The 15,377-nt window shown below is 41.1% G+C and overlaps 1 protein-coding gene across 1 annotated transcript in view; it reads right to left on the minus strand.

Moving 5' to 3' along the window:
• The window catches only part of KDM3A (lysine (K)-specific demethylase 3A), a 29,761-nt gene extending 14,489 nt beyond the window's left edge, over positions 1-15,272 (minus strand). The window contains exons 1-9 of the mRNA XM_010147108.1: positions 15,079-15,272; positions 12,294-12,449; positions 9,884-9,994; positions 8,200-8,302; positions 7,221-7,345; positions 6,664-6,736; positions 6,490-6,578; positions 4,168-4,319; positions 732-1,300 (exon numbers count right to left, since the gene is read on the minus strand). Coding sequence (XP_010145410.1) covers positions 732-1,300; positions 4,168-4,319; positions 6,490-6,578; positions 6,664-6,736; positions 7,221-7,345; positions 8,200-8,302; positions 9,884-9,994; positions 12,294-12,449; positions 15,079-15,249 — 1,549 coding nt within the window. The 5' untranslated portion in view covers positions 15,250-15,272. The remainder of the gene's footprint in view (positions 1-731; positions 1,301-4,167; positions 4,320-6,489; positions 6,579-6,663; positions 6,737-7,220; positions 7,346-8,199; positions 8,303-9,883; positions 9,995-12,293; positions 12,450-15,078) is intronic.
• Between the last annotated feature and the right edge of the window lie 105 nt (positions 15,273-15,377).

Genomic DNA, 15,377 nt, shown 5'->3' on the forward strand with positions numbered 1-15,377 from the left:
CCTCCCACACTGCGGGCGAGGGCACAACACAGTGACTGCTTGGCTGGCTGGGTACCCGTGTTAATTATGGAAAAGCACATGGTAATCCAAGACCAAGTGACATGAGATAGGAAAGAAAGAGGAGGTGGGTGTGTGAGGAGATTCCCAGAACCTCTGAATGATCAGCTGTACTGCCTGATGCCCAGCACAATACCTAACATCAGCAGTCCCGCTTCATAAACAACTACAGCCTTCCCCATTCTGCCACACGGAAAGCTTCAAGAGCTCACCAAGAGGAGCTGGGCCACAGAAGCAAACAAGGTGGGTTGTTTTGGGCTTGGGTGGTTGGATGGCATCTTTTTGTTTGTTTTCAGAACAGTTACTAAATGAAAGTCCCTCTTGAGCCAAGCTTTGTTGAGAACAACTTCCCCCTCCCACAATGCTTAGAAAATTTAGGACTACTGCTAAATAAAAGCAGCCTCACTATGTCATCAGCATTTGCATTCCAAACACACACTTGTTTTCCACTGTGTAACAACTCATTTCTAGAAGTTAATCATTAGTCCCTTTTATCAGGAAAGGATGAGTTTCTCAAGCTTATTGCATTCCCCTTGCAAAAGAACCCACAAACAACAAATTCCAGATCACCCCCCCACAACTTAAATTCGTAACTTTTGCATATGTGACGCTGGACATGCCTGTATGTAGTTACACTGAAGCTATAAGTGACAGGAAGTTTTAAAAATACTTACTATTATCCTGGATCTTGGCACTGCCAGTCCAAAAGCTTTCGTTTTCATTTCTGTCATAAAGAATCTCATTTGAATTTTTTCTAATAAAATCCATGTCCATAAATTCTTCCAACTTGTTTCCTTTGTGGTTGTTCTGGCTATTGCAATTGCTGTGCGATTTAACCCCAGATTCCGTGAAAGAGAGAAGATGAGCATCTGAGGTTGAGGGTCTACAATCTAAAGTCCGCTGCAGTTCGAGAGTGCTACTGACTCTGGGTATTGCTATGGAAGAGTTAAGGTGTTGCAACTGTTTCACAGAAACGCACTCTCTTGGGAAGTCTGTGGCAGGCTTCTTAAGAGGTTCATTTGTATTTTTCAGATTGGTTCCTTTTTCACTAGCTGAATCAGTCAAAGATGAAGATCTTGAGGTTGTCAAAGAAGTGTATTTACTATTTTGATCACTGACATTTTGTGTTTGTTGTTTAGATATAAACCCCACTTTAGGAAAGGCCGTCAGATCTTCCTTCAGTGGTTTAATTCCCGTATTAAGACAAGAAGGATGAGATTCCGGTAAGCTTCGTCTACATGTGCTGAAACACAAAACACGCAATAATCAGATAAAGAAAAAGGTGTCAAAACAAATCTGAGGGCATCAGCTGCTCAATCCAGTCACATTCAAAGGCTGAAAAAGAAATTTAATCACACACTTCGAATTCTGATGTTCCAAGATTTGAACATTTGCATGAGGTTAAATAGATTGGCGGTTTTTTTCAGGAGGTGGGGGAGGGCATTGGTTTTGATTTTATTAGGAGCTGGACCAAAAGATAAAGCTGTACACAGCTGCAGTACCTAAATTTGTGTACATCTGTATCTACTCCACTACTTTCTCTCACAATTAAACAGTTACTTTCATTTTCTCCATGCAACTGCTGTATAACCAAACACATTTCACTTGCCTGTCTGCGTGAGGCGATTCTAATACTCAAGGGACTTCTGGTTGGTACTGCAAGTCCATACTTGAAACAGCATAACCGCTGACACACAAAAAGCTCAAACCAAATAAAAACTTTCCCACATTTATCTTGAGAGAGAGATACACAAAACTAAGTTGGAAAAAACCCTATACGACTTCTTTTAAAGCTAATACACAAAATTTGAGTTTTCCTGTCACACTATTTCTACCATATATATTCATTTTTTAATGTGAATTGGGGGTACACATACAGAGACATCAAGGGAAACAAGAACAGCTTCTGTAGGTACGCTGGTGACAGAAGGAAGACTAGGGAAATTGTAGGCCCTCTCAGGAAGGAGACAGGAGGCCTGGTTACCCAGGATGTGAAGGCGGCTGAAGTAGTCAATGACATCTTTGACTCTGTCTTCACCTGCAAGTGCTCAAGCCACACCACCCAAGTGGCAGAAGGCAAAGGCAGGGACTGGGAGAATGTAGCACCACCTGCTGTAGGAGAAGACCAAGTTCAAGACCACCTAAGGAACATGAAGGTACATAAGTCCATGAGACCTGATGAAATGTCCTGAGTTAACCGGCAGATGAAGTTGCCAAGCCCCTAGCCAGCATATTTGAAAAGTCATGGCAGTCTGGTGAAGTTACCATGTGGTGGATAAGGAATTGTTCAGATGGTCACATACAGAGTTGCAGTCAACAGTGTGTGTGGAGACCAGTGACAGTGGCTGTGTGGTGTGGTCGACACGCTGGAGGGAAGGGATGCCATCCAGAGGGACCGGGACAGTCTGGAGAGGTGGGCCACTGCCAACGTCATGGAGTTCAACAAGGCCAAGTGCAAGGTCCTGCACCTGGGTCAGGGCACTCCACAGCACAAGTACAGGCTGTGTGGAGAATTGATAGAGAGCAGCCCTGAGAAGGACTTGGAGTACTGGTGGATGAAAAGCTGGACATGAGCTGGCACTGTGCACTGGCAGCCCAGAAAGCCGACCGTATCCTGGGCTGTATCACAAGAGGCATTGCCAGCAGGTCAAAGGATGCGATTCTCCCCTTCTACTCTGCTCTCGTAAGACCCCACCTGGAGTGCTGCATCCAGCTCTGGGGCCCTCAATGTAAGAAGGACATGGACCTGTTGGAGCAAGTCCAGAGGAGGCCACAAAGATGCTCAGAGGGCTGAAGAACCTCTGCTATGGGGACAGGCTGAGAGAGTTGGGCTTGTTCAGCCTGGAGAAGAGAAGGCTCCAGGGGAGACCTTGTAGCAGCTTTCAACTAGCTGAAGGGGCTGACAAGAAAGCTGGGAGAGACTTTTTACAAGACGAGGGGGTAAGGTGTTTAAATTGAAGGCTGGGAGATTTAAACTGCGTATCAGGAAGAAATTCTTCCTGGAGAGGGTGGTGAGGCACTGGAACAGGTTGCCCATAGAAGCTGTGGATGCCCCATCCCTGGAAGTGTTCAAGGCCAGGTTTCAAATAGCTGAAGGGGCTGACAAGAAAGCTGGGAGAGACTTTTTACAAGACGAGGGGGTAAGGTGTTTAAATTGAAGGCTGGGAGATTTAAACTGCGTATCAGGAAGAAATTCTTCCTGGAGAGGGTGGTGAGGCACTGGAACAGGTTGCCCATAGAAGCTGTGGATGCCCCATCCCTGGAAGTGTTCAAGGCCAGGCTGGATGAGGCTTTGAGCAACCTGGTCTAGTGGAAGGTGTCCCTGCCCATGGCAGGGGGGTTGGAACTAAATGATCTTTAAGGTCCCTTCCAACCCAAACCATTCTATGAATATATTAGCCTCCAAATTATGCAAGTTGGGAAGGAGCTGTGATTCATACTTTGTAGAACAGTTACATGGTACAATACAGTTCCCATACTTGCCATGGTCAGAGAATTGACTAAAACATACCCTTTGCCTCAGGCCCCTGACCACCTTTCCTCCTGTCACAGCTGATGTAGAAGTTAAGAGCTAGTTCTATAATGGAAAGGTACTGTCAGCTCAACTTTATTCAATGAAAGTTTGGAGTAAGAAACTTCTTACTGGAATGTTTTACACCCAGTTGGACATTTTCTAGCCTCCTCCAGGTAACCAAGAAGTTTAAAGCCACTGGCACTCAACAGAAACATAATGGAGGCCCTGTACTTGATCTGCAAGAAGCCAGTACACAGGACACGTGCCTGAATGCAATATATCTTCCTTGGGGGTGGGGGAAGAATGTTTGACAAAAACTAGGCACCAGACCTATGCATAACCCATCAGTTTACAGATGGGTGCAACGAGGCACTAACACTGGCTTGTAACATTGAAGAGCAACTACCTCAAAGATAAAAAAAATCCAACAACCTGCATAAGCAAGTTATGTACCCAGGGCAATTAACACTTTGCCAATATTACAGAAGACTAGTTATTACAGTTCTTGAAAATGATCTCCAAGTTTGTTTTGCTAAAAATTAGAGTTATTTTTTTGAGGAGAAAAATATTCTGCATAAGCATAAAATGATTCTTACCCCTGAGGAGTTTTGGCACTGAGATTGGGTGGTGAGTTAGCTGGCAAGGGCAGGCCTTGATGCCTTTGGTCTTTATTAGCAGGAGTACATCCTAGCAATGCTTCATCCAGAACTGTTGGTACTGACTGCACATGTCCCTGATTGGGAGAAACCTGTAAGGGAGATTTTAACAGTTAGGAAAATACAGAGTAACAGAAATATGGGTTTGCAAGGTTCAGCTTAAGAAGTACATCACTGTCCTTCCTACTGTGTTTAATAAAGCTCATTGAAGACCATTCCTCACTCAGTCCCTAAGATAGAAAGGCCTTTATGTCCTTTTAAACCTTGTATGTTCCATGAAACACTGCTCATGTTAATTTCCCAGTTAAATGGTTTTTTTGGGGAAAGGAAGATCTATTAAGAAGCTCGAAAGGAGGCTAGAAAGCTCTCTTCCTCATAACTGCCAGTGCAATTATATTTCCAAAATAACTGCAGTAATAAGAATTCAGAAATAGCTTTCGGAGCTTATCTGAAAATCCTAGAGAAAATTGAAACCATGAATGAAGTTAGTCTGACAACACTACCAAAAAATCTCAGTGTGTACTTCCTTGTAGTTGAAAAAGTCTTTGCTCCAGGACTCTAGGAAGCATTAAGGAAAGAAATCCTGTCCTGATTAAATCACTAGCCTCACAAATCTAGACTTCTTTTAGGAATACAACAGGCCTACCAAATTAGCAAGTGCCTTTGTAACAGCAGTTTTCTGCAGGGCTCCTTCCTCAGCTCTAACATCCATATTCCACTCCCACATTCTCAACTTACTGCCAGAAGTTACACTTCAGACTCGTTACCACCAACTCCAAAGTATTTCCTTTCTGCTTTGGTGTAACACAGCTGTCAGACATCAAGACAAGCTCTCTCAAAAAAGCTGGAATTCATTAACCCCATATTAGCAATCAGAATACTATCACACACTAAGTAAAACAAAAAATATGGCTTCAGCATTACTCCCATATATTTGCATCTACCAACATCAGAAACAAGCAGAGCTTCTGGTTTTCTTCTTAGAAAGTACACTCACTTTTAACCATTTTGAGAATAGAGTTGCAAGACATTTCCCCATGGTACAAAAGAGATGAAGGATCCAGTCCTTCAAAGGAAGACAGACTAGAAAATCCGAAGTCAGTAACTTCACTACTTCAAGGAAAAACTGTGGTGAAACCAACCATGAATTCAGATCATTATTTCAAATTCCAAACGTCCTGTAGAAGTTAAGACCAGCTTTGCATGTATCAAGCAGGCTGCTCAGTGGCTGAATGTGCAGAAAGCTAGACTGGCAAGTTGAGCACCTGAAAGATGCTAGAGGTACTCAAGCATGAGCTACAGAAACAACATAAGCAGAGTATGACTGTAACATACAAGTTACTTCACGCTGATTTGCTGCATGCTTCTCCTCAGAAGTAAATACAAGATAGATCACTCTCCACTGAGGAATCTTATCCTGTACTTGCCACCTTATGCTGTATCTTTGTGAAGCAGTTAAAGATTTCTAATAACATCTAGTCATTAGGCAGATCTATACAGTTGGCTCAGCACAGGACTGACTGCACAAAAAACCCAAGTAAAACAAACAAAGCTCAACCCTCCCACCCCCCCAACACTTGAGTTTCCAGAAGGCTAAAACGTGGGTTTAGGTCTGAAACAGTGGGGCAAAATTATAAGGCAAGTTTGAAGTATCGCTCTTCAGCCAAGCCATAATTTTTCACTTGCTTTTCCATACTTTAGTTACCCAGGCTGTCTTTTGACCTTTGAGACAGTTTTCTTAGATCTCTGTGACACTTGGCAGGCCAGTCGCAAAAAATAAATGTAGACATGGAAGTACTAGAAAAGTAGTCATATTCCCCTTTTGTACTGAAAAAAGGATTCTTCCAGACTGCTGCTTGTATGAGCTTGAATGCCAGAAGCATGCGATTGCGGCCGAAGGTTTTGGATTTAAGTACAAAATAGTTCAAGGCAGAATGTGAAAAGCAAAGCTTAGAAGCTTGAGAACTGCTTTACGTTATCTCCCGCTACAGAATACGTGACCAGGCAGGTTAACTCCTAAGCAGAAGGAGGGGGCAAAAAGCAGTTAAAGAAAACAACCTTCAAGGCTCAGTAACTTTTCCTCCTGTTGTCACAAGGCAAGATGTTTTACCCATGCCTAGACAAGCTTTAGAAGAACTCAACACACCCTTCCAGGGATTATATTCATTATTCCACTTTCCTATCTAATCCTTTATTCAAGACTCTTCTGAGAAATGACATAACCATTATATAACAGTCATATATAACATAGTAAGACGTTACCTCAGGAGAAGATTTTGTGTGTTTAGCATCAACACCTCCACTATTCTCAGATGACTTCCTTTTTATGCCCCCAATTCTTTTAGGTTTATCTGGAAGAGGTGGTGATCAAGATTAGTCTATTTATCACAGATAATGCTACGGAGTGTTTGAAGAACAAACAATAATAGGTCTTACCACATTTTCCGTTGTCATCATATATGATTTCAACGTGAATTAGCTCTGGATCAAGAGTTTTTAAAGCTGGAATCTTGGAAAGGAACAAAAACACAGAAGCAGCGATTTAGAGAGGTGTGAGTTACTGTTGCAACGCGTTTATGTCAGATGTTGCGGTACAGCCTTAGCTTAGACACTTAACTAGGTTTTTTTGAATACCAAGCTGAATTTAATGATGCATTGCCATGACAGTGCCGCTGCATGAAAACACACCAGCGTTTCAAAGCACTGTCTATGCATTATAGAAAGCAAAGAAACAAGAATCATATGTTTGCCTGACTCTTCAAATGAAAATTCCAAGTCTTCCTCATTTGGCACAAAAGGCCATTTGTTATTGCTTAATTCTACCAGCAGCATACAGAAACACTATGGGGTAAAAAATTACTCTGCACTACATTGATCCCCATTTATTTAAAGCTTATTACAGCAAGGACAGAATTAGAAGTGTTGTTGGTAGGGATATAAATACAAGTTCTCACCCATTCCCCATCTCCAAACCCACAGCAACTGGCTCTTACCTCCTGACAGTTGACTTCTAGAGTTCTTGTAGCTGGATTACCATTGACAACAACCGCTGTGAACCACTGAGTAGATGGATCCAGGCTATAAATTCTAATTTTTGAACCAATTATATTTTTTCCACCTTAAAAATTGAAAAGATACAAGGAAACAGAGCTTAAGAAAAAGGAAGCATGAAGATCAGTTACCAACATGGATCTGCCAACAGTACCACATGCAAGAAGCAAGTACACCAAAGAAACTGAGGACCTTGAGACAACTTCCACATAGCTGGGGGGGAAGCATGATAAAACAATGTTCCAGCGACCTCATTCCTGGAATAGCTCAATGAAGTTTTCTGGAGGCTAAGACACACAGCAGACGCCAGACTGACCTCCAAACTTCAGACAGTGAGACACATCAGTGGACAAGGAAACGAAGATTCAACGGTTAGATGAGACTTCTTCCTTTCTTTACAGTACTGCAAGTGACAACTCTTAAGTTGCGCTATTTCCCTTTCCATAGGAGACATTGCTTGCATGCGCAAGCGTGACAAGGTGTTTGCATGAACTCAGTAATTAAGAAATTGAGGCTCGCAAATCTAAAAGTAACAGTTTTAACTCCATTAAAAAAGTAGTCTCTATATAAAACTTCGAGAGTTTTTATAATCAAACAGCAGACTGAAAAAATAAAATCAAGCTGCTTGAAACAATAAACTCCAAATAATTCCAGCGAGAACTGCTATTAATGCATTGTTCTCTCACAAGTGCCAGGCCATCTACATATGCCTAAACTATAGCCACTTTTACAAAGAAAAGACTTGATCTTTATAGTCCTTTCCATTTTGCATTCCCTGCTTCAAACAAACATGGAATAAGTATTTTAAAAAAGCTTTTATCCCTAAGACAGACTGCTGTAATTTACACCATCAAAGCAAAGATTTCCCTTTTGACTTGAGTACTTATTGCCCAAGTTTTCTGCTACAGAGGACACTCATACCTTGTACCAAGCGTGTTTCGTCTAGGTGTTTCTTAACCAAAGCCTGGATTTCTTCATTAACATTTTGATCATCCTTAAGAGGAAGCCTCGAACCATCCATATCCTATTTAGGAAAAAAAAAAGTTGGTATTAAGGCTAGTGTTTTTGATTAAAACTCCATAGTACTTAGAAACAAGATAGCAGGAGTCCGTACAAGTCCAACAAGTTTCGTATTACTCTGCATTCCTTCAGCTCCTAGGATATTTTATTTATTGAGGCAAACATTATTTCCTTACCACTCATCTGGATCAACCATCTGCAAGCCAGACTGAAGTGAGCTCTCCAAGTCTACTTTAATATTGTTCTGAAAACAATCTGGCTTTATTTTATTGAATTGCTAATGAGCACTAAGTTTAACTGAACCATCCATTATTTAATTTGGGATTTTAAGTTCTCAGAGGCAGCAACTTGTACATAGTCCTGAACAGATGCAAATGTAAGTATTTTAAGTCTTATGTTTCTGCTTATGATAACAATGCCAGGATCCAGTTCATCTCAAGACACCATTACAAAATGTTCATATAATGAAGACAGTCAGCTACATCTAAGTCATTCATAATTATTCAGCATAGTGTATTTATATAGTTTAGGGGTTTTTTTCCCCCTCTATTGTTATCTAAAACAAGCTACTTGACATTAGAATTGGTTCTGAAACTGAAAGTTTAAAGCAAGTTTTGACCAGTAGCTCAGAGTGCTAATAAAATAAGGTGTTGGGTTGGTTTGGGTTTTTTTTGTCCCAAGCACAGCTCTGGTATTTGTAAACAGCAGAAGGCTGAAGAGCTAGTAGACAAGAAACTGTTACTCAAGATGCCAGAAAAGCAATCTTCTCTACAGCAGTCCTGAGATAAGGCTTCTACATAAATAAATTTTTACTGTTGTTGAGCCAACAATCTACAAACTCCTTTTGTGATTCTTTTGTTGATTTCTCAGGAGGAATTGTCTATTTCCTGACTGTTAACAAGTCAAACACCATGGCACTATTAGCAGTCTCAACATGGGACACCTATTACTAGTTTTATTCAGACTGTTCATAGGCCTTGAAAGTAGTTTCCCAAAAAGGTTGAAGTACTTCATCATTAGCAGATACTACTCTTTGAGATGCCTGACTAGTCAGTCACACAGGGCAACTTGTTTCAACCTCTCTCTGCTTAATTTTCACTAACAATCTTTTCTCCTGCTCTTCAATAAAGGGACTATGATTCAACCATCTTATTCATATCCTGCCCAATTCCTCATTTGTTCAGGATTACAAGTGATGAGTTTCTATTAAATAGCAAAATTTATTCCAGATATTCCTGCAGCTCCTTTTATGACAATGACACTCATGTTCACAAGAACAAAGGGAAACTGTTCCAAACTATCCCCACCATCAACAGGATGCAATTGCTATCACCTGAGCTGATTAACTGTCCTAGCACACTCCCTCATCCAGTTCTCTTAAGTCACCATGTGCTGGATCAGCTTCAGAAGGTTTTTCACCAACACACACGTAACATTCAGAACTGATATTCATGAGTTATGGCAATACACACTTATTCCAAGTTTTCACCCATCTAAAGTTTGCATTTAAAATATATTAACTTGACATGTTAAATACTAAGATAAAAGATTTCTCTTCCATCTTTATAACACCATAAAAGATTACCTGAATGGGTGTCAGAAGGTCTTTAGAAAGAAAAACACATTTCTCTTCACCGAGATAGCGTACTGAAACCATTGGTCCCAAACCAGCTTTGTCCACTAAGGATTTGTAAGTCTAGAACAGCAATAAACATTTTCTTAGAACAGAGTAAGACCACCTCATCATTCCTCACTTGCATTTTAAAAATACATTTTAGTTTTACATTAATTTCTTCACCAAGACGTCACTTCTACATGCAACTCTTGAAACAAATCAAGTTTCTAATAAACCTTCTCATGCATGCCTCACAGAAGTTACTGGGCTATTCTTGAAATTAATTTCATTTATTAGAATGAGTTGGGAATTCAGTTCCTATGGCTGTCATTAGCAAACATTAATTATTCATCTCAACATGAAGATTTTACTAATACTAAGAGTTCCAATTGCAGATATGGTAATGACAAACCCTCCTTACGGCAGACTGGGGCAATAACTAGAAAAATCAATGAAGGCCTGCTGCATGGCTTACATCAAAATTCTCCAGGCTCACACAACATAGATAATATACTGAAGCCTTTGTTTAGGTGACCACGATGACTTGGATAGCCTCATGGTTGTTATACCACTGCAGTACAATGATGAAGTTGTGTTCAGGTATACCAAAGGCTTTAAGAACAGACAGGAAACAAGTTTCCTTTAAAAGCTTCTGAACTCTTCCTAATATGCTGCAGGTTAAATTTTGCCTAGTCCTGCAAAATTTAATCCTGTTAAATTTTGCCTAGTCACAGCTCTGAGTGGGTAAGCATCAGGAGCCTGGAACACATCAGAAGCTGCAAGAATAACTCCTCCTTACATGAAAAGTATACTTGTGTGCCCTACTGAAAAGAAAAAAAAAAAAAACCAGAAAGTCATTCTGATAGAGTATGTGTTTGGATTTCTGAAGGACTGGTCAAGCAAAGACCTTCTTTGTTGTTTTCACTATCACTAGGACAGCGCAGGCAAAGGGTCAGTATCACCGTCAGAGGAACAGGAGTCTCTCCAGTGAGCAGGCAATAGGAGAGTTCTGCAAAGCTATTCCTCTTGCCAGAAAGATACTCTCCCTTATACTTGAATCACTAAGTTGTGATAAAGATTTAGATAAGTTAATCTGCACATCTTCTTTTGACCCCTTCCCTCCTGTCTTGCGTGGCAGAAGGGGAGAAAAAAGCCTGCTTTGCCAAGGCAATCTCCAGTATTGCACTTTGCTATATCCCACATTCCCACGCTATTCCTCTGCTACACCAGCTTTGAAACACACACACTGCATGAACTGACCCTTCAGATGCATCATGAAGGAAGCTTTATGTGTAATGAAGTTATCCAGTAAGAACTGCTCAGATATTTTGACAGGGACAACAGCAAAGTTTAAATAAGCAGGTTTTCAGAACATTGTATCAGCAAAACCTACTTGTAGAACTGCTGATATTACTTAAGTGCTAATAAAATAAGGGGGTTTAGTTTTAAATAAATAAAATTAAAATAAAAGTAAACTTAAGGAAATAAACTTAAGGATTCATCTTTCCACCTCCTCTCCCATCCTATTTGGCCCTAGTTCCAATAAATACCTGCTTACAGTAGCTTTGCTCAGGTAAACCCACAGCTAAAAATGCAGGAATATGAATTACATTGCATACTTTATACCTTGCAAAGGTAAGAGCATTAAACAAGGACTACAACTGCAGCATAATTAGTGTTCAGCAAGTTTACATCTTCATTTATTTCCCAACTGCTTTAATGAGTAGCGATATCCAAAGTAGTCAAGCAAAACTACACTGGCTGAATACATTAGGAACTGTTCTCTGTTCACCTCTGCTGGATAATTTGCCTAGCCAGCCATGCATGGCACTTACAGAAAGCTTAGCTCTCTGGCTTGTACAGCGCAGCTCAGTTTCTTATATGCACAAAATCCAGATCTCAAATTATCTGTGCCAGGCAACCATCACATAAGAGTCATTCAAAGTATTTTTGTCTCAGATGGGGAAGCACTGAAGAATTAACATACTTGAGGTAGAGTAAAACAAGAATTTCAGATAATACAGGCTATTCCTTAGAAACCTGTTATTTACTTCTTTTCTCCCTATTCCTTGCTTTATGAAATTGTAGTGAAGAAACATGAGACTAGAGGAAGAAGGAATTAACACTGTACAGAACAGTGGTTTGGGAGGAAAGCACAGCCATAACAACACATTCCTGTATCTCCAGGCACAACATACCAGCTTCAAATGCTTACAAGCTCTGCCTAGCTCTAGCTGCACAACGAGATTTAGCCTCCCTTCAGATTACACGTAATGCTACACGAGCGAAGCTGTACTGGAGAAATTCACACTTGTGACAACACTGTCCTTAGAAGATGGAACTGCAGAACTGAAGTGAGTTGGGCCAAGAGTATACTTGCCATTGCAGGCCACTGGACTGAAGACACAGAACTGCCTGGAGATTTTCTTTCAGCCAGGACCAGCTTTTGCTCCACCAGGAATACTTTCATTTTATGGCTGTAGACTTCTATCCATCTTCTTTTTTCCCATGGCTCATCATCAAATTCTACACAAATCTACAGAAAGGAAATAAAGTGAAGGAGTGACTAACCACAAAATTCAGACACATACAATGTTAAACAGGATAAACAACAACTTCGCCCAAAAAGGAATAAAAACCCCAACCATTAAAAGCACTTACAGTGCAAACATGATTATTGCCTTTCTGTCTTATAATCAAGCAATCCCTAAAGCATCCAGGTTGACCTAGTATTTTATAAGTGATAGTGTTAACAGGTTTGTCATCACTACTGTTGCATAAAACATTAATATTTAATACTACAACTCAAGAAGTCCTCTACTGCTCAAGGGCAGCTGACTGTTTTAACTCTGCCACTAGTGTTTACAGTCAGGGAAGAACACTGCAAAAAATACCCCAAAAACTTAACAGGACTGTATACAGTAGTGGCACGTACATTTTCCACAAACTCTACAGCAATTGAATAAACAAGGTCTTTTTCCAGAAATATTTTAAGAATGAGTCCCAAAGAATGGCTTTAATTTCTTGAAACCACAGTACACCAGTAAAGGTGATCAAATTATATCATGTGCAGAAGGTTCATTTGCTGCCTGCTTTAACTGGTATTTATCTTTATGAATCTCAGGAGCATCTATACACACTTTTCAAGAGAAGAGCAGTTGCCACTTCATGGCAAAAACACGATGGCCTGACCAATTTCTTTGGGATGGCATTACCCTTCTTTCATAGGCAAGACAAGAAGATCAACCAAGGACTGAGAAAGCCCACAAATACAACTTCGCCTGAATAAAGAAGTTGGAATGTCTTAGTAGAGCACACTGCTCTCAGGAGGGGGGGGGAAAAAAAAAAAAACCAAACCAAAAAACCACTCCCTCTTCACATAAAATACAACAATCCACTCTAAATACTTTTAACGAATTTACCCTAACAGTAGGGAAACCTCAGCTGAGTGAATCTTAGAACCATTCCCTTGTGTTCAGTTTCCTCTCTAAGGGAAAGGCAAGTAAAAGCATGCACACAAATCAGCATTACCACAGACAGGAGTTGTAAAACTAATGGGTGCAGAAATTAATTTAGTCATTTTGAAGTTCACAGAAACAAAGAAAGAGATAAGCAAATAACATAAGTACCAGAACCAGAATGGCTTGTTTTGCCTATAGTATCAACACTGCACAAACAGGAAGATACAGTTGAGAAAATACTTTCAAAAGTAGTTGACAGTCCTATTCTATAGCTTGCTCCTGACACTATACAAAAAGCAAAATTTTAAAGATAAATATTTCTACTTTTTTAGAGGCTTTTCCCCCTCCCCCCATCCATTACTGTTTTAGGTCACAGCTACACATTATTCTTCCACAGAGCTGTGAGAGAGGAAAGGAGACAGTCATGTGTTCTGGTACAAAGGTTCTCTACGCCTCAGTTGCCTACTTTGCAACTTCTTTAACACTTTCACTGGAGAATGCATTAAGTCAATCACTTCTGGCAGAACTGTAACCAGTTACAAGGCTCTCAGTGAAGTCCCCAACAGCAGCTACTCCTTCTTCTGAAGTCCCAGAGAAGGTCCTTAAGAGCTTTCTGCACGAGCAACATCCTCCTCCTCCCTTCAAGTACGGCAGGAGCACAGTCCGGCCGGCCAAAGATGGAGAAAGCTCCACCCCTGCCACAGATCCACAACAGGAAGTTCGGCCTCCAACAACTCGGGACTCTTCAGAACAAATCCCAAAGTTGGCAATTCCAAGAGTTAGAAAAACGTACAATTTCTTGTTTGCAAGGAGCGGGTGCTTCTTGAGTAAATCAGAGGTCAAAGTTCTTGATGTTAATAAAAAAAACAGGCAAGGAAACAGTTTCAATTGAAGGACGGTACTGTTCTTGCTGTCATGGAACAGCCTGCCACCAAAGTCACTTGTGGAAACAAGAAAGAGGACCATGTAACAAGATACTGTTACTACAATGGCGTTTCGATGTAGTGAGTGCTTTGTATACTCTAGTAATTGCCCAGACATGATTGAATAGTTTTACTGGCTACAATTGCCAAAGAGCCCCTTCAGAGCTTCACAGCAGAACCGTGAAAGTTGCCTGACTTCCAACCAAATGATAGAGCTCATGAGTTACACTGAGTTTGCAACACTTGATTGTGTGTTTGAAAATGCCATTTGTAATCACGAAGAAGTGGCCACCACGCAAGAAGAGTTCAAGAGACTTCCCAAACCATACATGAATTCGGTTTGTCTTTTAAGACAGTAAAAGTACTTGCCCACGACCAGCTACGCCAAAGACTAAAAGTCCATCAACATGGGAGAGTTTCAGTTTCGTGTCTGGGAGGAAAAAAAAAACTGTTCACAACCGAGAGGGTTTTAAATTACATTTAGGAAGTACGCAGAAATAAAGCCTAAGCACAGTGGTTGCAATAAAACCCTGAAGTTTTCAAAACGCTGGTGGAAGAAAGCACGTTCAGAACTAGTTTGAGGTAATTTCCAGCATTTGTACAAACACACTGGGGACTTTAGCCAAGGGAGCACGTTAATGAGGCAAGTTCCCCAACACCTCTCCCCCAACAACACACACACGTATACGTGTGTACACACACACCCCCACGCACACGAAGTTTCCCAGTCACAGGCTAAGCACTCTCGTTTTAGAAGGTCTCTTTGAAAGTTGACGGTTACCTTGAGGTCTTGCTTGGATATGTCCGTGTGTGAAACTGCTCGTATCCTGCCTGACTTCCAAGGCCATTCCAAGATGCAATTGGTGTCCCACGACCTGTCCTCTTCCTCTGAAAGGCTGAGGAACTTCTTCCCCACGAGCAGCGACCAGCTCCCCTCGAGCCTCAGCACCATTTTAACTCATCGGGAGACCTTCCAGGCAGGAAACCGACGGGAGGAGGGAAGAAGGAAAACAAGGCGGCGGTCAGCTGGCAGGCCGCGCTCGGAGCCTGCTGACGGGCTCGCCCCCCGCGCAGGGAGCC

The sequence above is a fragment of the Eurypyga helias genome, unplaced genomic scaffold, assembly GCF_000690775.1.
Source record: "Eurypyga helias isolate BGI_N326 unplaced genomic scaffold, ASM69077v1 scaffold2122, whole genome shotgun sequence".
NCBI classification, from domain to species: Eukaryota; Metazoa; Chordata; class Aves; order Eurypygiformes; family Eurypygidae; genus Eurypyga; species Eurypyga helias.